The 21,306-nt window shown below is 45.6% G+C and overlaps 1 protein-coding gene across 1 annotated transcript; it reads right to left on the bottom strand.

The window, feature by feature from the left end:
• Positions 1-18,778: 18,778 nt before the first annotated feature.
• LOC138363124 (spermatogenesis-associated protein 31H1-like) lies at positions 18,779-19,723 on the bottom strand. Its single transcript, XM_069322116.1, has one exon. It carries the CDS (start codon positions 19,721-19,723, stop codon positions 18,779-18,781), a length of 945 nt encoding a protein of 314 aa, XP_069178217.1.
• Between the last annotated feature and the right edge of the window lie 1,583 nt (positions 19,724-21,306).

Genomic DNA, 21,306 nt, shown 5'->3' with positions numbered 1-21,306 from the left:
ATTTTGTTTTTTAAATAACGGACGTTTGCGAGCGCCTCGTGTGTGGGAGGTGAGGTTGAGGAGGGGAGAGACTCTTAAAATGTAAGCGTCATGTCACACACGGGTCGTGAGGTGGTGTGGGTCGCCCTCACCCCTCACCAGCTAGCACACAGGGGTCGTGAGGTGGTCTGGGCTACCCCTCACCCCTCACCTGCTACCACACAGGGGTCGTGAGGTGGTGTGGACTACCCTCATCCCTCACCACCTACCACACAGGGGACGTGAGGTGGTGTGGGTCGCCCTCACCCCTCACCTGCTACCACACAGGGGTCGTGAGGTGGTCTGGGCTACCCTCATCCCTCACCAGCTACCACACAGGGATCGTGAGGTGGTGTGGGTCGCCCTCACCCCTCACCAGCTACCTCACAGGGGTCGTGAGGTGGTCTGGGCTACCCTCACCCCTCACCACCTACCAAACAGACATGTCATCTCCCCAAGTAAACACTGGGAGACAAACTACGCCAAACAACCCCGGCGTGGGACACACCAGCGGCCAGGTGTAGACTAACAAAATGTCCCATAATGCAGATGATATCACAAAATGTCGCGCCTCCTACGACAGCTCGTGCGATCCCTCTCACACACCTGCCGCCGATATCCCCGGCAGCGTGGAAGGTCAAGGGGGACCATCAATAACTACATGGTATTACCGTTTTCATAATATTTGATAACACCAGGTGAGTCGAGCATCAGCTGTTTGGTTCGGCTTAACGGGATAAGAGCAGCGTGGTGGGTGAGAGCAAGATAGGCAGAGATACCCCAGAGACTGACCAGCCCCGCCTCCCGACCCTGGGTTACGACTACGGCTTCCACACACCTAACACCGCCGCCCCGCGGGACTTCTTTTTAGTCACGGAGATTTCGGTGTGACTTGTATTGCGGCGGGGCGGCGGTGTTTATTTACGATAAATGTCCCACCACCGCGCTGTGGGACCAGATGAAGAGCCGCGGCCCAGCTCATTTTCCCAGGCATCGAAGGCGGGCCAAGTAGTACCCCAAACCGCCTCACCCACCTCTGGTATGCAGCTCATTACCGAATATGTCATGCTTATAATTAACTAGCTTACAGGGCGGTACATACCCCGTGCCCCGCCCACCCGCACTCTCTCAGCCAATGGGAGCGCTCACCCGAGACCGTCTCGGCCAATGGGAGGCAAATCTCCGCCCTGTTTCACCTGGGCGCCGCCTGGGGGCCGACCCCTGACCCCGGCCGGTATGTGCTAGCAGACGTGTGAGCTGAACACCGCTCTTCTTGCCAGGTTTTTAGAGATAATATTCATCACGTGAAGTTTTCAATTGCAGGGTAATGCAGGTAGTGGGACAGTGGGAGTGGTGGTGGGGGAGAGGTGTAGGTGCCCACTGATGCGGTACCCCGGGAGCCCAAATGCCCCAGCCTGCCCCAGCGCCCGCCCACACACACACACCACTATCCTGCTTCCCACGCCCACTCTCCACTACTCTTCTACTACCCGTGTTCTCTTGCATCTCATTTCTTTCATCTTGTAAATCCTCCTCCAGGCATCACTTGGCCTTCCTTCACTTCTTAACTCCTTGCTTCACTCCATCTCCTTGCTTCACTCCATCCCTTGCTTCACTCCATCTCCTTGCTTCACTCCATCCCTTGCTTCACTCCATCTCCTTGCTTCACTCCATCCCTTGCTTCACTCCACCTCTATCTCCTCCACACTATAACTTGAGATCTTGACCAGCATCATGTCCACTACATCACCCAGCCTCCCACTTGCCTGTTGCATCCACCCACCTACTTCTAGTCATCCACTTTCAGATATCTGCCACCAGCCCCCTACCTCCAGCCCCTACCTCCAGCCCCTACCTCCAGCCCCCTACCTCCAGCCCCCTACCTCCAGCCCCCTACCTCCAGCCCCCTACCTCCAGCCCCCTACCTCCAGCCCCTACCTCCAGCCCCCTACCTCCAGCCCCCTACCTCCAGCCCCCTACCTCCAGCCCCAACCTCCAGCCCCAACCTCCAGCCCCTACCTCCAGCCCCCAACCTCCAGCCCCTACCTCCAGCCCCCAACCTCCAGCCCCTACCTCCAGCCCCTACCTCCAGCCCCTACCTCCAGCCCCCAACCTCCAGCCTCCAACCTCCAGCCTCCTATCTCCAGCCCCTACCTCCAGCCCCCTACCTCCAGCCCCCCCTACCTCCAGCCCCTACCTCCAGCCCCCCTACCTCCAGCCCCAACCTCCAGCCCTCCTACCTCCAGTCCCTACCTCCAGCCCTTTACTTCTATGTGAATGTGTAATGAAATGTGTATTGTGTATGTGTATTGTGAAGGAGTGTCAGAGGTAGAACAAGTCCTAGATGACAGAGCCAGAGTGCATGATGGATTGTGTGAAAATCCTGTTCCAGCTTCAGTAGTAGCCTCACGAAACCCTCGAAGGTTCAGTAGAACTCCAGGTTGCAATGCTTATAACATGTCGTGGTCTAGTCGCTGGAAGCGTGTGCGTGGGGAACATCCACCGCATAAGTTCGAACCCCCATCACGGCTTCTACGGATTTTCTCATATATGCAGTCACGTTAGTGTGATTACTGTGCACAACACCTGAAGTCAAGTAACTGACCCCCCAAAAAACTATCATAATATAAATCATTTAAGAAAGGAGAGGTAGACAAGCGCATGTCGGAGAAATGCCTGTCATGTGTTGTCACATAAACCAGAAGCAGACCAACAAAGGTACTGCCGTAGAAGGCAACTGTGCTAAGGGTACCTAGCCGCTACTTGCCTGTAGAAAGTGCGCAAGATATCAAGAAACATATGTGTTGAAATTGTGTGTCATATGTTGCGAGTATGAATGGATATACTTGCAGAAACAGCAAGTACCGGTCTACTTTTGGTCCTAGTACTCCAGTGTTAATTGATCTTGTCCACTGTGCTTCCCTTACTGCTGCAGTGACCAGCTGAAATGTGTGTGCTGGGATGTGGACCAATCAGCTCGAGAGTGACCAGCTTGAGGGAACCATCTTAGAGCTTCAGCTTGAGGAAGTGACAGCAATGGATTAATTCAACACCTCTGTGCCAAAAATTAGCTACCAAGGTAGAACACATTTGTTTGTACAAATGTGTTACATATTTGTACAAACACAAACAAGTGTGTTACATTTGTTTGTGTTTTTGTGCTTGACAAATGTTCCAGAGTACGCAAATTTGGGATCCTTACGTTCCTGCATTTCCTGCAACTCTAGTAGTATACTTCATAGTCCAATTCCACCTTCAACCATCTTAAACCATTCTTCCACCACCAAACATCTACCTCCAGTCTTCCTATTTCACTTGCCACTGTGCTGCTTTTTCGAGATAAATCCACCAGCATCCTACCAACAGTTTCCACCCCAAAACCTCCACTTTCCCCTCTCCAACGTTGCCATCTTCTCACGCCATTCTGTATTCAGATTTAGATTTATGTAAGAAAAGCCTTCAACAATCTATCAGTACTTGTCTAAAAATCGGGAATATGCTCTAGAAAATAAAGTGTTGTCAAGAAGTGTGATGTAATGGAGGAAGATTAACGGGCCATTAGCTTTTCTGGTCATAGGGGTACAATCACCATGATGTGCTTTGAGAGTGGAAATCTGATGGGTAATCTGATCCAGTTTACCCTAATAAGAATCTTCTGATTGTGAGCAAATAAATATATTCCGTAGTAAGGACCTTAAGATGCTCTGATTGGTGAAGACAAAACTGTCGATGGTACATACTTTCTGACAGCATCGTCTGCTGAAGCGAGCGATTCGAGTCCTATTTCTAAGACCTCGTTACTTTAATATCAAACACTCGTAGCTTAGGGATGACGAGCTCCATCAAATGTGAAGCCTCTTAAACTTTGTCTTATATCTGAAGATATCGCAAATGAATTTGATCTGGTAAAACTCTCCCAAAATTATTTGGCCACCATCGACCTGAAGTCCTGGTCATAGGGTCCATGTCGGTGACTCCGAGTTCAAAGTTTCCGACACACTCCCCTGGCTCTCACGGGAAAACTTTTCATCTGTAAATTACTGCGATTTTCGCCGTGTCACCCTTGGCGTGTCTATCATTTTGGTGTCTGCTTATTTGGTTCTGTTTCGGATGTGTTGGCCAGCTAGATGGTTATGGCTGAGAGCTTGGCGAGTTTTTGTACGTGTGTACTCATCTAGTTGTGCTTGCGGAGGTTGAGCTCTGGCTCTTTGGCCCCGGCTCTCAACCATCAATCAACAGATGTAAAGGTTCCTGAGCCTATTGTGCTCTATCATATCTACACTTGAAACTGTGTATGGAGTCAGCCTCCACCACATCACTTCCTAATGCATTCCATTTGTCAACCACTCTGACACTAACAAAGTTCTTTCTAATATCTCTGTGGCTCATTTGGGCACTCAGTTTCCACCTGTGTCCACTAGTGCGTGTGCCCCTTGTGTTAAATAGCCTCTCTTTATCTACCCTATCAATTCCCCTGAAAATCTTGAATGTGGTGATCATGTCCCTCCTAATTCTTCTGTCTTCCAGCGAAGTGAGGTTTAATTCCCGTCGTCTCTCCTCGTAGCTCATACCTCTCAGCTCGGGTACTAGTCTGGTGGCAAACCTTTGAACCTTTTCCAGTTTAGTCTTATCCTTCACTAGATATGGACTCCATGCTGGAAGTCATGGAGATAACCTGTACTCACCTAGTTGTACTCACCTAGTTGTGCTTGCGGGGGTTGAGCTCTGGCTCTTTGGTCCCGCCTCTCAAGCGTCAATCAACAGGTGTACAGGTTCCTGAGCCTATTGGGCTCTATCTATCATATGTGTGTGTGTGTGTGTGTGTGTGTGTGTGTGTGTGTGTGTGTGTGTGTGTGTGTGTGTGTGTGTGTGTGTGTGCGTGTGTGTGTGTGTGTGTGTATGTGTGTGTGTGTGTGTGTGTGTGTGTGTGTGTGTGTGTGTTACGGTTCAGTCATTGTGACTCTCATCTCGTACAGAATTTACCTTACACAGCTTGGCTGTATCCTCTTTCTCTAACAAGTAATAGGTGCTCACTCCTCTCCAGGAAGCCTGTAGCTGGAGTTACTTCTTACATATTGCGAGTGTGTCTGTCAGCACACTCGCAACTTGCCGCCTTGCTAGAAGGATAGAGTACGCTACACCATGTACACTGACATGATGTACACCATGGCGTTTCAGTAGTTGATTAGTATCATACTTTCTTTATCTATACATGTGTCAGTCTCTGGTTCTCATTTTCTCTTCAATATCACATGAATGTTAATGTAAAAGCAGTTATTTCTATACAGGATCGTATGGATGTTAGTATATCAACCAGTTCAGTATACACACACGTATGAATATTAATATAACACTCAGCCATTAATAATCATACAGACTCCTTATACAGGTTCAAAATTTTAGACATGATAGTGCCCAATAGGCTCAGGAACCTGTACACCAGTTGACTGACAGTTGACAGGAGGGGCCAAAGAGCCGAACTTCAACCCCCTCAACCACAACTAGGTGAGTGCACACGGATGAAAATATAACCCGCATCCATCACTAGTCATCAATAAGGATCATACCGTCTATGCCACTTCTGCCTATCGTATTAAAGATTTAATTAAAACAATAAAAACCTCTCATAACTTACCGTGATGAGGTCCATTGAAGAGATTATGAGAACCCATCAATAAACTTTAATATGAAAACGACGTCGTTTTGTAGCGGTTTGCGCCCGAGTTTTCTCTCTCACTTATAATAATGTTGTATATAATTAGTCATACAATATATATACAAATGTGTGTTGTATTGGTAAAGGCTCTTGGTGCCTGCAATATGAAATAGTTTACACATTATTAATGCAACATCTGTGCAATAAATTTACTGATTCAGTTCTACATTTATTTCTTCACTGTTATCGTCTGCTTCGTGGAATTATCCTTTTTAATTCATTTTTTATTTTCAATCCATTTTTATGAATATATTTAATCAACCATCATTTTAAATACTTCAGAATAAAGGAAATTGCAGAAGGCCTACGACTCCATGCAAGGCCGTTCTCATTCACTCAAACTCATTCATTTATACTATTCACTTTATGATGAAACGAAGATCAGCCCAAACACGCTAAGTAACACGTAGCGGTTACTTTGGTAAACTAGGAATAGACTGTTGATGTATAGATTAAAACCATTTAACAATCTCATCAATACTGTAACTTATTTAGCTAAACGAATGTTGGAGTTCGGTGCATGAGCACAATATGTTCCTCCCATATCCACTACCACTAACAGGATGGGTATGGGGTTCACTACCATTCACAGGATGGGTAAGGGATCCTCTACCACTCATAGGATGGGTATGGTGTTCACTACCACTCACAGGATGGGTAGGGGGTCCACTACCACCCACAGGATGGGTAAGGGGGTCCACTACCACTCACGGGATGGGTAAGGGGTCCTCTACCACTCACAGCATGGGTAAGGGGTCCTCTACCACTCACAGGATGGGTATGGGGTTCACTACCACTCACAGGATGGGTAAGGGGTCCACTACCACTCACAGGATGGGTAAGAGGGTCCTCTACCACTCACAGGATGGGTAAGGGGTCCACTACCACTGACAGGATGGGTAAGCGGTCCACTACCACTCACAGGATGGGTAAGGAGTCTTCTACCACTGACATAATGGGTATGGGGGTAAAATTAAGGTGTGTGTGCAAAGAGAAGTTAACCAGGCTGACCTTTAATGACTCTGCTGATGTAAAACAGTATTTAATATCTCACAATTATACAGTACGTATAATGTTGCTAAAAGTGTCGAATATTAAGCTGTATGTTCATGCCATTATATGTCCCATAACTGTAATTGTATGTTCTCTGTTGCATGCAATAGTTGTAAACATATATATGCCTTTTTATTTTGAATGATAACTATTCGGTCAATCATCAGTACAGCTGCAATGGGTGATGACGTCACTATGCGCTGTGAGTGATGACGTCACAACCCGGCCTGTCGATACAGGTCCCAAAACACTCGGAAGCCACAGGTTGTCTTTGAGTTTCCGCCAGCTGCGACCAGCTGCGACCAGCTGCGACCAGCTGCGACCAGCTGCGACCAGCTGCGACCAGCTGCGACCAGTTGTGACCAGCTACGATCAGCTGTAATCAGCTGCGTCTACTCTATTTCCTGTTCGTCTTGTCCTCTCCAATACTTTGGTGAAACTGGCCGTACACTTAATGACAGACTTAAGGAGCACAAATGAAGTGTTAAGTCTACAGACACTAACAATGCTCTTTTCTGTCATGTTAGGGAGTCTAATCATCCTATTGATTGGTCTTCCTCCAAAATAATCTTTCCTGCCTCTACTCTACACAGACGCCGTCTTGTGGAATCGGCTCTGATACACAATGTACCCAACGTGAACTTGAGTCCTGGCTTTGTTGCTTTTGACTCATCCCTTTCACAGTATATACTCAAATGCTCTAAACTTTCTAACAAACGTGATCAAACATAAGCTTACCCTTATATTTTCTTTCCTTCTTTCTTTTTCGTTCCCTTGTTTTCTCCTACTTTCTCTTGCTTATTACTATCCCCTTCTTATTCCTATTACTATCCCCTTCTAATTAGGTTGGTATAAATAGGAGCTGCCTCCTATGGGCCAATAGGCCTTCTGCAGTTACATTTGTTCTTATGTTCTTATTCCTATTACTATTTCTTTATTACACCTTACCTTGCGTATCTTTTGCCTTGCTTTTTCTTCCTCTAAGATTCTCTTCTCACCTCTCACTTGCCTATTTATTGCCTCGACTTCTTTCCTCATCACAAGTTACAGCCCCTCTCCTGTGCCAGATAAGTCCACTACGGGCTCACCATAGCCCGTGCTACTTGGAACTTTTAGTTCCAAGTAGCGAATCTTAAACAACAACAACATTGCCTCATCACGCAGCTGGACAATCGAGAGAGAGAGAGAGGGGAAGAGGGCGAGGACGAGAGAGGAAGGGCGAGAGAGAGGGAGGGAGGGAGGGAGGGAGAGGGCGCGAGAGAGGAAGGGCTCTCTCTTCTATTATGTGAAGAGAGAACTCTTGATATTATGTATGTAAGTGAGTGTGTGTGTGTGTGTGTGTGTGTGTGTGTGTGTGTGTGTGTGTGTGTGTGTGTTGTGTGTGTGTGTGTGTGTGTGTGTGTGTGTGTGTGTGTGTGTGTGTGTGTGTGTGTGTGTGTGTGTGTGTGTGTGTGTGTGCTTGCTTTTGTGTTTCAAACAACACAACCTATTATCTCCGATCATTAAAAGAGAATCTCGTCTCTAGTAAATGACTTCCCCAGACCCTCGTTGTGCAACACATAAGGCAATAAATTATACTTGATCTAAAAACTATATGACAAGCTAAAAAAACAAACAGAAAATGACAATATTCAACGAAACCTGATAATGATTTAATCGCTCCATGCCACCCGTCCTGCACGACAATAGGCGGATTTTTTAGGCGTGTATGTTATTGTCTTATAATGGGAGACGTTCCTTAGCAGTGAGGCTCTATCAGACAAAGTAGTGTTTAGCAAAGTCGCATACAAACTAACGCAAAGCAATTTCTCAAGCTTCATTATTTCTCTAGTTTTGTGATACAAAAAAATAATTCTTCTACCGTTGGGTTTTTCAGTACATAGACATATATGTTAGACTTTGTGTTGGAAGCTCCCACTACTTAGTGATGTTGGGGTACATACATAACCCCAGGGAGCCCCATTGTTACACCTCCAGCCCCAGCTTCCCCTCTCCCCCCCTCATCACACACATCTCTGGCCTTCCTGATTCGTGCACTGAACAGCTGATTCGTGCACTGAACAGGTGTTTTCGTGTCGCGATAGTAATCTCTGTAGCCATTAAATTCGTATCCATGCAATAAACAGCAGCGGGTGTGTAGCTTAATTAGTTTTTGATGGGGTGAAATCTCTGGCAGCCTTCCAAACCGGCAACACTGATATAACAGCGAGGAATGGACTACAATTTTGATATGCAGTGGAAAATATATAATATACACTCGATTGATTTTCTTTGGAAATACAAGTACATTTTTCCTCTGATATTAATGGCATTATTTAAGGGTACAATAATAATTGCGTAGACACACTAAGGTTCATAAATCAAATATTATTTAATACTGGAATACAAGTCAAGTAGAACGAACGATGTTTATACATGAGAGATAATTATCATAGAGTGCATTTGTATATACATTATGTCAGTAATTAAAGCAAATTGCAACATAATTTTCTTAAATTATCTGTATGTATTTGTTGCATTTGTACATGCTGATGGCACAGATAATGAATTAATGTAATTTTGAACAAAAGCGGCCAAACTACCATGAATAGTAATCCCACTCACACTCCTCTATAAATAATTTGGTTTGTAGGCATGAAAACAAGTTTTCCATTAAAATAATGTTTATAACCTCGTCATAACTCAGTCGCTGTCATTATTTGCTGAGCCGAGTGAGAGCAAGTTTTCACATAGCGATAATATGTAACCGGACGGAAATAACTGGGAAGACAAAATCCATAGAACAGAATTTTGTGAAGTTCATCCTTAAAAAAGCCATTTTGTCCGTAACGTCAACAGGTCCTTCTAAAGGTTGTTAGGAGAGACGTTAATAAACAAGACCCTCATCTCTGAGACAGTACCACGCACTCGCACCTCTCCAGAGTGTGTCTGATAATGTAAAGATGATTCGGCCTCATAAACCCGTCCTCCTCTCGAATAGTACATCGCATTTTGACGTATAGGTCCTCTAAGGCCAAAAAACGGATTAATTTAAAATCACAGCGGCTCGCAAACTCGACGTGATTTCTCGGTTTCTATTCGTGGGTCCTCGATTAGGTTAGGTTCGGGCAATTTAGTACATCAGTTTAGTGACATCGTGAACGTTCGAGATAAAAGGCTACATAACCTCCCATAGATCGTAGGCGATTAAGCCCATCAAGTGTAGAGATGTGCGCTAATATATACGCTGCGAGGTTAACCTGCTTCTCAGCGTATAAACGGTATATGTTGAGCACTGAAGCATAATTGCTTGTTGGTCAGTATACTATTGTGGTGGACTTAATAACCCTTCCGCAGTTGATAGGCCTTAAGCACCAAACTTGCTCCTGGTTATTTTGTTAAAGTTTTCTGCAGATCATATAAATTATTTGCATACGTAGGCCTTAGCAAGTCACAACGGTAGTGAGCCTTCATGCACCCCAAGAGTACGTATCTGAGTGTCATTCACAAGTACTGTAAACTCTACACCGCCTACAGAAGAATATTAATAATGACTTCCACAGTTGAAAGATTATTTAGGAACAGCGCCAACTCGCATGTGATTGATTGCAAACATTTTTAGTCTTTTCTCTATGTCTTTTCGTGTTCTCCATTTGTCATTATGAATGAATTCTCTGTGTAATCTTGGATGAGGCATCGCCCTAATACTATGTAATCTTCAGGAGACTTCTTGAATGCCTAATCGCCTACAACCAGCACGGGTAATTTTGTCTTAATATCTCGACGATATTTTACTACCATCGAAACATAAAGGTCGTCAGTTTATAACACGCAAAACTATTGTAAAAAGAACGGAATCTATGTTACGCAGTTCCTTTGAAATAATGACGCTTCTCGTTTTCGTCTCAAGAGAAATGTTTTCATCAATGGATATATTTCATCCCCGCTCGGTGCATCACACGCATCATGAGAACGTCGCAATTGACATACCACAAGATCACAATCGATCTCATAATGTCGCATAATCCAGGGAATTTCCATCCGGCCTCGCCGTCAGACGCCTCCCCCCAGACTCCACACGGATTTCCAGGCGACAAACATGTCAAGCGTGACCCTACTTCAGCCGATGTCAGGAATCCAGTGACGTCAAGAGCCATTACGCGGGTGTTATCCAGCAGAGGATCGGATTAGCGGCATTACCACGACCAAAAAGAGGCGGTGACTTGAAGGAACACACTAATCATTATCACCCGGAACTAGACGTGTTATGAGAACGTCATCTTAAGGCACCTTCCTGGGAGAAGGCTTCGAGTGCCTCAAGGAGTGGCCTCCACAAGTTGAATACCTCCGTATTGTTCTCTAAATTGGCTTCTAATAAGGCATTTTTAAATTGGCTTCTAATAAGGGTTTTATTTTGAGGGAAATCGGAAATTAATTATGAGAATTTCACTTAGACCTGTGACTGACGAGGCGGAAATATTTGGTGAGAGTCCTTGCAGGTATGGGATGAAAAGGGACTTGGAATGGCTACAAGAAAATACTGACCAAGAAATAAGAAAATAATTAAGAAACCATTTCCTAGAAAGAAAAAATACAAAAATACGAAAATGCAAAATCAAAGCAAATCTAGATAAATGCTTCGATAGCGAAAAAAGACTTGCGTCACGCAAATATAATGACGTGCCAAGGAGTGACATGAAGCACAAAGGTGCCTGTTAGCATCGCCAAAGCACCTTAGTCACCTTCACAACGCCTTAACACACTACATGTGCTCTAACAGGTCACTAACCTTCTCCTTGGAGAACACAACAAAATACGCTCGTTAGCACCCGTTAATAAATGACCTCGTCTGAGGTACACAATAAACTAACAAATAAGAATAAATAAGAGAGGGCGTGGCGCCAGTGTGGGCCATCCCACGGACACTGCTCAACCACCGACATTAATATTCAAATGACGGCGGGTTTTTATACAACCTCTCACCCCATCCCCCCCCCCCCTTTGGTGGATCCTTGGAGGAGCGGAGAGTGACATTCTGCCCGGGATGCGCGGAAGATGCAGCCTCCGTGCCTCGCAATCTTCCGACGGTCACTCTTGTTGCCTCACAGGATTTCAAGGCTGGCAACTCTGGGGAAAAAATTAGCCCAACATCCGTGATCTTATTGTCCCATTAATGTGATGATGGACGAGTCATTGCCGGCGAGAGATGGGGTGGTAACAGCGAGGGGGGTGGGGAGGTGGTGGGGTTGATCAAGTGATGGGGATAGGAAGGTGATGGGGTTGATCAAGTGATGGGGTTGATCAAATGATGGGGTTGGTCAAGTGATGGGGTTGATCAAGTAATGGGGATAGGAAGGTGATGGGGTTGATCAAGTGATGGGGTTGATCAAGTAATGGGGATAGGAAGGTGATGGGGTTGATCAAGTGATGGGGTTGATCAAGTGATGGGGTTGATCAAGTGATGGGGTTGGTCAAGTGATGGGGTTGATCAAGTAATGGGGATAGGAAGGTGATGGGGGTTGATCAAGTGATGGGGATAGGAAGGTGATGGGGTTGGTCAAGTGATGGGGTTGATCAAGTGATGGGGATAGGAAGGTGATGGGGTTGATCAAGTGATGGGGATGTGAAAGTGATGAGGATATGAGGATGGTTAACAGGAATGGCTGTAGAGACTATATACAAGATGGGGAATATGATTGAAGAACACGATGGGGGAGATAATGCCATGAAATGAATATGATGATGGGCAGGTAAGGCTAAGAGAGTGATGATGAAGGGGTGAAAGTGATAATGGAATAACGAGGATGTGTTGATAAGGGGATAACGATAATAGGAAAATGGTAAGTTGTGGAGGAGTTGATGAGGGGGAAGACGGTGATGAGGGAGAGGCGGTGATGAAGGGAGGTGATGATGACAGGAGACCGGTGGAAATGATGGACAGATATGACAATACGAGGAAGTCCATTTTTCAGAGAGCGAGTGAACGCTGCCGGAGCCATGCAATCGCCGGACCAGAGAACATGACAGTCTGTTTCTCCCAGCTATTGCCCCATTTCTTAAAGGAAAAGGATGACGGTTGTATATATGTGTTTATATATGTAAGTACTTCTCACTCGGGCCGGTAATCGAACCCGGAACTGTTATCGAGATTCGAAATGCCTTCCAGACCAGCCAGGATGACTGGGATGATCATGACGGAGTGATAATTCAGGTTTGGGGTTCCCACTCGAGGACATATTGATTAGTACAAGATATTTCTTCCTTGTACACATATAGGACTGCATAGCTAGCGTCAGTTTGGCATCCACAGACTTAAATGAGCCCCAGAAGAAATATATAGCGACTACTTGTTCAGCCCAAGGCCGATCCATTTGGCTTGGTTCAAAGAGCGTTGGTCTCGCTCATTGCAGGAACGGCGTTCGATCCCTGATGGTTACTGGGACAAGGGTTCTATCGGTACCGTTCCTCTCCGCTAACTTTTCGCTACTCGATCGTAGTCGATCCTCATAGGCCTTGCAAGTGCTACAGTGATACCTTGAGGTACTTCCGGGGCTCAGCGTCCCCGCGGCCCGGTCGTCGACCAAGGCCGCATACTGGTATATACCAGATACTGGTATAGCACTCTCCTCTTGACTACCTTGTCTCCACAGACTAGTCGTGAACCGCTTCCAGATCTCTTGGTCAGAAATTACGTTCGACTTCTATAATTATTGTCTCATTAGAAAAGAGAATATTACAAAACTTGTGCCTCCCCTCCCCCTTCCTTCCCCCCCCCCTTCACGCACCTCCTTCCCATCCATCCCCCTCCTCACCCCCCCTCCACCCCATCACCCCCCCCCCTCCTCCTCCTCTCACCCCAATGCAGGTTCAGTTATTTGAAACAAATGTCAAACAGTGAGAAAAATCCAACGAATGATTTATAAACAAGACAAAGTGTGCTCAGGTCACAGGTCACGGTGCTCAGGTCACAGGTCACGGTGCTCAGGTCACAGTTCACAGCTTAAAGGTTCTGATATCAGATTTTAAGTTCCATGATTCTTCCTGTTATCCATTTTACGGCTCTATATATATCAGTAAATTAAAGTATCTGTCTGTCCGATGCTGAAGGCTAGTTACTTGGGGCTAGGCTGACTCAACTTTGCACATTGATATCTGTCGGGCATATGCTTAACATGGTCGGGTCAGGCTTAGCGTACGTGAATCGAGTGGCACTAGCATGGTACCATTAAATATATACTAGTTTACATATGCCTAACAAATTCTTGAAATTATTGACTCGCTTAAAAAAATGAAATGCGTTTAACAGCTTAATACAAGTCTGTGCATTAAGCTTTTAGGTCAGAAAAATATCAAATTGCGTAAAATATGCATCTGAAATCTAGTGCAACGTTTTTTGTTTTTAACAAATGATAATTCTGTCATAAAATTAAGTCAATGCTAATGTAATTAAACTTTACCAATGCTAACGAAGGAGACCCTGGTCGTCATCCTTGTGACGTCAGGGGCCTCGGCTAGTCGTACACAAATGCCTAACTGCATGCATGGCAAAACCTGCATATATAGGTGCAAACCGTGTGAATGAAAAGTCATTCTTCATTTAATATTTGTCGCAATAATAACAACGAGCCTTTGCTACTATTTCTGCACACACACACACACACACACACACACACACACACACACACACACACACACACACACACACACACACACACACACACACAGTTTCAAGTGTAGATATGATAGAGCCCAATAGGCTCAGGAACCTGTACACCTGTTGATTGACGGTTGAGAGGCGGGACCAAAGAGCCAAAGCTCAACCCCCGCAAGCACAATTAGGTGAGTACAAATAGGTGAGTACACACACACACACACACACACACACACACACACACACACACACAACCACCACTAGTAACTATCACGCAAGTCCACATATACTCAATCTTATTTCCAGACCAGAACTACCACTCTACCACTGCCACCATAGCCACTACCGTCATTATCACCTACCTCCACCATACCTGTTACCAACTCCATTAAACACATTACTGCCGTTTCCAGCATGGCCACATCCTCAATCACATATGCTTCCACCCCCAGCCCTCACAACCTCACTATCCTCTCAACAACACCCGCAACCCTCACTATACTTCCCACAACACCCTAAGCCTCATAAGCCTCACTGTCATCCCGACCACACCCCCAACCCTTAATATCCTTCAACACAACACCCCAACCCTCACAATACCCCCAACCCCTATAACCTCACTTTTCACCCCCCACAATACCTCAACCCTCACAATCTCACTATTATCTCCACAATCACATCCTCACTACCACAACTCAATCGCCAGTACACCAGTAACGCCACCCTATTACTGCCTTCAGCATCGCCACTAATATAACCACCATCACCACCACCTTCACATATAGGATCCTTACCCCTTATCTCGTCACCATCTTCAGCTCTCACAACCACCTCACCACAATTGCAATCCTCACTCCCTAACCTCCACTACCACCACCACTAACTCTTAACCCCCATTACTATCCCCCATCTTTTACCCCCCACCATCACCCCTGCACCCCACCATCACCCCTGTACCGCCACATAACCCCGTTCCTCATCCCCCAACCCCTCCCCCACCAGAGGTGAGAGTTCCGCTTCACAGCCACACATTAAGAGCAGATTAATTTAGCGCATGTGTTAATGAGACGCTTGCCACATGGCCCCCTCAACCTGTAACCTTTTTCTTCCCTGTATATAATAAATTACCCCGGACCGCCCCCTCATATCGGCCGACCCCTCTATGCCGCCCCATCTATTCTAGCAAATTGGGTCGTATCCAACAGAAAAAAAGAGAGGTTCCAGCTATCAGTTCTCTATGTTTTGTTGTGTTTTGCATCCCAGTGTGTTCTCCGGGAGACGCGCTGCAGCGTCCAAGTATCTCCCATCTTGTAATTCTGGCTTCCATACATATGTAAGTGCGGAGGCTGAGTTACAACGTAGATAGGACTCGGTACAAGTGTTCAAGAAGGAACAAGTCTTTTGCTCATTGGTCTTATCTCCGGCAATTCGGATGAAGCTCCCAGTTGCTGATGATAAGTCTGGGGAGTATTATACTCCCCCCCTCTCCCCTCTCCACCCCGTTCTCTCATGCTATTAATGCACGCCCCCCTATTTTTGGTTCCAACCGATATGGTCCCTTCACCCCCCTGACCCTCTTCTCTTTCCCATGCAGTTCCCATGGGCTCCAGGCCAAAGAAAGATGGGAAGAGCCCCATTTGACGTCATAAACCCCAACTATTATCAAGATAAATGTTACAACCACAACATAGCAAAATTTGCCTTTGTCCAGTGCAGAGGCAAAAACAAACCCGCCTGGTGGACGCCATCTCTTGGTGCTCTCGGCGAGACCGTAAATTAGCGGTGGGTGTTGGACGCGCCGCCCCCTAATATTTTGACCTTCCCTGCACATCTGCCTACGTGCCCAGCATGCCAACCCCTGAGTGAGCCCCGCTGCCCTCCCGCCCTGCCCCTGCCACACTACTGCTTTTCTCTTTTTATCTTGCCAACACTTCCTATACCCCCTGATCTTTCTTGCTTTATTTTTTACCTCCTCTGCCTATCCCATTCTTTTCCCTCCTTGTCGTGCCTTCCTAAGCCTGTTGTTATGTATCATGTCCTCTCAAGACCTTTTATTTACTACTGTCACACTTCGTCTGCAATAATTTCATGTTATTTTTATTCATGTTCTTGATGATGACCTCTTAAAGCCTTGCCTGTCGTCTGTGATATTTGTCCCTCCTGCTGCACCAGTTCGCTGTTGCTGACATTGTTTTTATTTTACAAATCTTTTACCAAATGACTGGCATAACCTGCATTTATCCGGAGTTCATCATTCTAAATGACCAATCCTGAAACACCAGGTCCCTCTCCGGCTTCACCACCCACACCACTGCCTTGCACCCTCTTCGACTCCAAGCCACAGCCTTCCTGGTTCCTCTTTGGCTCCACGTCACACACTGACTTGCACTGGCCGTGTGCTCTACCGTCCCAGAGCATCCTCAGGTCCATCATTTGCCTTCTTCTGTAAACCTTCTTTGAATCAGATTCCTTCCCTCCCTCTTCTCCCCCGGCTCTCAGCCCGGACAAAACCTTCTTCTAATCCACTGACTATTTCTCCGGTGCTTTACTTGCCATCAAGTGAAGCTCATGATGAAGCTCCATAGACGGTTCTCCCTCCACCTGTAAACCAAAGGTGTTGGGAGAATGAAAGGTTTCAGTCCATTCTACAACATAGTTATAAAATGGGAAACAGAGACAGGCAAATTTAAAATTTTCGGATTACCAAAAAACACAGTAATTGCGGAAAGAAGCTCCAGTGAGTCTTGCATGACCAAACTTCACGAAGTTCTTCAGAATAGGAACCATGATTCAAGACGTCAAAACAGAGATAAAGAAGCAAATTTTCGACTGAAAGTCAGTAATTGACGTTTATTTATGATGCCAGGTTCACTGGCCAGACGAAGAGCGTTCCTTTTAGTTCCATAAGAAAGATTGGTCGATAGGGAGTTGTCCTAATACCAGAGCAATTATTTCAGACGAGGGTGAATAAAATAAAGGCTGAGGCCATGTAAAGAATATAAATATATATTGTACCTTAAAGAAGATTTTCTAGGCAACGACAGATGTGAAAATCCCAGGACAAATAAACCGTGAAGGTGATTAATCAATGATTGTTGTTATTCAGTTTTCGAAATAGGAGCTCGTAATTATTCAAGAGTTTGCTGAATTGCAATTAATGTAAAATAAAAAAGGGGCGAACTTGTTAAGTTTACATTCTACACCTTGACCTAGTCATACCCTTAGTTGACTCTACACCTTGCCCTTGTGTTACCTCCTCGTTGACTTTACACCTTACCCTTCAAGTACTCCACCCGCCCTGGTTTACTCTGTTTTTATCTCTGTTCCATGCGGCTGCTTTGTCCCTTCATCCCTACGTCCTCTGTCCCACCCTACGCCCTCTGTCTCTTCCACCCTGAGGCTTCTGTCCCTGTTAACCCCCCATTCCTTACTCCTCTCTCATTTTCTTCCTGCGTCGTGCTAAATTTTTCCTCGGCCCTTGCCTGGCTCAAAATGAAGTCTATCCCAACCTATGTCTTGCCAACCCAGATGTCACCACCCATCACCTCCCTGGCTATCCCCCCCGGTGATGTCACCATCGTTCACCACCGTGGCTATCGCGCCACTAATGTCACTGTCCCTCACTTCCCAGCCTATCCTCATACTGATGTCACCATCTCTCTCACCACCTTGGATATCCCCAGAGTGATTTCGCTATTCCTCACCACCCTGGCTATCCCAAGACTGATATGTCACCCCTCTCTCATCACCCTGGCCATTCCCAAATTGATGTCACCATCCCTCACCACCTGGCTGTCCTCTTATTGATGTCACCATCTCTTACCACTCTGGTTACCCAAAACTGATGTCACTATCACTCACCACACTGGCTCTTTTCCCAATGATGTCACTATCCCCTCAAAACTCTGACTATTCTTCCCTCTGATATCACTATCCTCACTATTCTTCCCTTTGATATCACTATCCTCACTATTCTTCCCTCTGATATCACTATCCTCACTATTCTGACGTGTCCGTGGCCAAAGCCAACACCCGAACACCCATTTTAGTGTAAAAAAAAACATATATTTTTATTTAGCTATAGAGACACAAAATAATTAATTATAGCCTGCAGCTGAGAGCTGGCAGCATGTATTACTTTCTGAGCTTTGAGTCCATCTCACAATGCTGTATAATGCTTTACACTTTGTGAGATAAATTGGCTGAGAGTAAACGTTTTTGAGAGACAATAATGCCAGAGAATATGAAATAATGAATTGCTCTTTGTTGCTTCAAGGTCTTGGATGTTGGTACACTGAGGGTCGGTGATGTTGGTACACTGAGGGTCGTTGATGTTGGTACACTGAGGGTCGTTGATGTTGTTACACTGAGGGTCCTTGATGTTGGTACACTGAGGGTACTTGATGTTGGTACACTGAGGGTCCTTGATGTTGGTTCACTGAGAGTCCTTGATGTTGGTACACTGAGGGTCGTTGATGTTGGTATACTGAGGGTCGTTGATGTTGGTACACTGAGGGTCGTTGATGTTGGTATACTGAGGGTCGTTGATGTTGGTACACTTGAGGGTCCTTGATGTTGGTACACTGAGAGTCCTTGATGTTGGTACACTGAAGGTCCTTGATGTTGGTACACTGAGAGTCCTTGATGTTGGTACACTGAGGGTCCTTGATGTTGGTACACTGAGGGTCGTTGATGTTGGTATACTGAGGGTCGTTGATGTTGGTACACTTGAGGGTCCTTGATGTTGGTACACTGAGAGTCCTTGATGTTGGTACACTGAAGGTCCTTGATGTTGGTACACTGAGAGTCCTTGATGTTGGTACACTGAGGGTCCTTGATGTTGGTACACTGAGGGTCCTTGATGTTGGTACACTTGAGGGTCCTTGATGTTGGTACACTGAAGGTCCTTGATGTTGGTACACTGAGAGTCCTTGATGTTGGTACACTGAGGGTCCTTGATGTTGGTACATTGAGGGTCCTTGATGTTGGTACACTGAGGGTCCTTGATGTTGGTACACTTGAGGGTCCTTGATGTTGGCACACTGAAGGTCCTTGATGTTGGTACACTGAGGGTCCTTGATGTTGGTACACTGAAGGTCCTTGATGTTGGTACACTGAGGGTCCTTGATGTTGGTACACTGAAGGTCCTTGATGTTGGTACACTGAGAGTCCTTGATGTTGGTACACTGAAGGTCCTTGATGTTGGTACACTGAAGGTCCTTGATGCTGGTACATGGACGGTACCGTACCTTGTTCGGTACCCCCTGCCCCTCTCTATCTTGCCACTTCACCCCAATAACAATCATCACCCCCCCCCCCCCCTTGCCCCTCAGACCCACACCTTGCTACCCCCCCCACCCCCCAACCCCCCACCCCCCACCCCACAACCCAACCACCAAGAGGACGGGCGGGGCTCCCAGTGGGCGCCACAACACGGCTGCAAATGGAGCAATTATCCCCAATCGGTTCTTGCCGTCAGGGTTAATGATGATCATGGGTAGGTGAGGCGATGCCCGTCTTGCCCAGGACGATCCTCGCTGGAGCCCGTAACGAGCAGTCCCGTAATTACCTCCCAAACTGATTCCCCTAAACACGGCTCAAAATACACGGACAATTAATACAAGTAATTCGACGAGGTTAAATTTAGTGATGGCGAAATATAGCTTGATGGTCAGCTGATAGTTTGCTGGAACTCGGACTAAATTAGCCCGAGCGGTTGTTTCTATCGTGCCTACCTGACTTTTCCGGTAAGCAGAGCCGTGAGTGACGATCGCCGCCTGCCCCTTCGGATCCAAGCCCTTACTTAGTATGCAAATGGTTTAACTATGGCTATAATTTCTATCTGAATCGATGTGTAGGAGATGAGAGGATGGTATAGGTGGCAGGCCGCAGGAAGCCTCGATAGTGTAGGTGTGGTAACCTTAATTATGAGTATTAGTGCTAATGGGTGCTACAGGGAGCGGATGAGGAGCCCCATTAACAAATGACAGTAGCAACAATCGCAGCTATTGCACAATCAGGAACAGCAACAATTGCTGCAACAGCTTGAATTGCCAGAAACAACAACTGTTGTTTCTTTAAGCTTAGTTTCAGCAAAGTTATTGTATTTTTAAATATGTTTTTTATCATTATAGATGCCTCATAATTGTAGTTTTATGTTGTGTGCTACATGTAATAATTTTAATTAAATGTTTTATTAATACGAGAAACACAATCACTACTACTATTGTTTCAGTTTCTACTGGTAATATTATTATTTTTCTATTATTATTATATTATAATAATAATATATATTATTTTTCTGATATTATTTCTATTAATATTACTATTATTACTATACTGTTTTACTATTTTTCCGACCATACAAAACAATGCCATGTGACTTATATGTGGCGCAATGCGTTCCTCTCCTATCCTTGGACTTCTGGGGGAAACGGGCCTCACAACCTTAGCCATCAGACGAGACATAAGCGATAATAAGAAATTAGAGACCGGCCAGAGATCAAATCCCCCTAAGATAAACGTGAATTTATTTTTCTATTATATATAAATATTGGAAAATAGATTTTCCAAATGAAAATCGTTCATTTGGATCGTCGAGGATTTATACTCCAGCCTGAAAAAATATCAAATCCTCTCTCCAGCAAACAGACCATAGATGATCACAATAAGGATGGGCTCAGAAGTACCTAACTGGTACCAAACTGAGATTTTAAACCTTCTCTGGATGACTATTGTGGTATATAATAGCAATCCACCTATGCGTCAATGTTAAGATGCAATCCACAATATCATCATTGGCTTAGCCAAGCAGTGCTTGTGCAGGCAGGCGGCTTGCAGTTGAGTGAAGTAGTAGGATAGTAAGGACGTCAGGTCATGTAACCCCAGT

Source organism: Procambarus clarkii, chromosome 1, assembly GCF_040958095.1.
Source record: "Procambarus clarkii isolate CNS0578487 chromosome 1, FALCON_Pclarkii_2.0, whole genome shotgun sequence".
NCBI classification, from domain to species: Eukaryota; Metazoa; Arthropoda; class Malacostraca; order Decapoda; family Cambaridae; genus Procambarus; species Procambarus clarkii.
The sequence above is the reverse complement of the archived record's forward strand: the minus strand, read 5'-3'. Positions and strand labels throughout refer to the sequence as shown.

Bases quoted from the DNA above. Each gene is read 5' to 3' on its own strand.
- LOC138363124 (XM_069322116.1), bottom strand. From the start codon at position 19,723: ATGATTGTTATTGGGGTGAAGTGGCAAGATAGAGAGGGGCAGGGGGTA.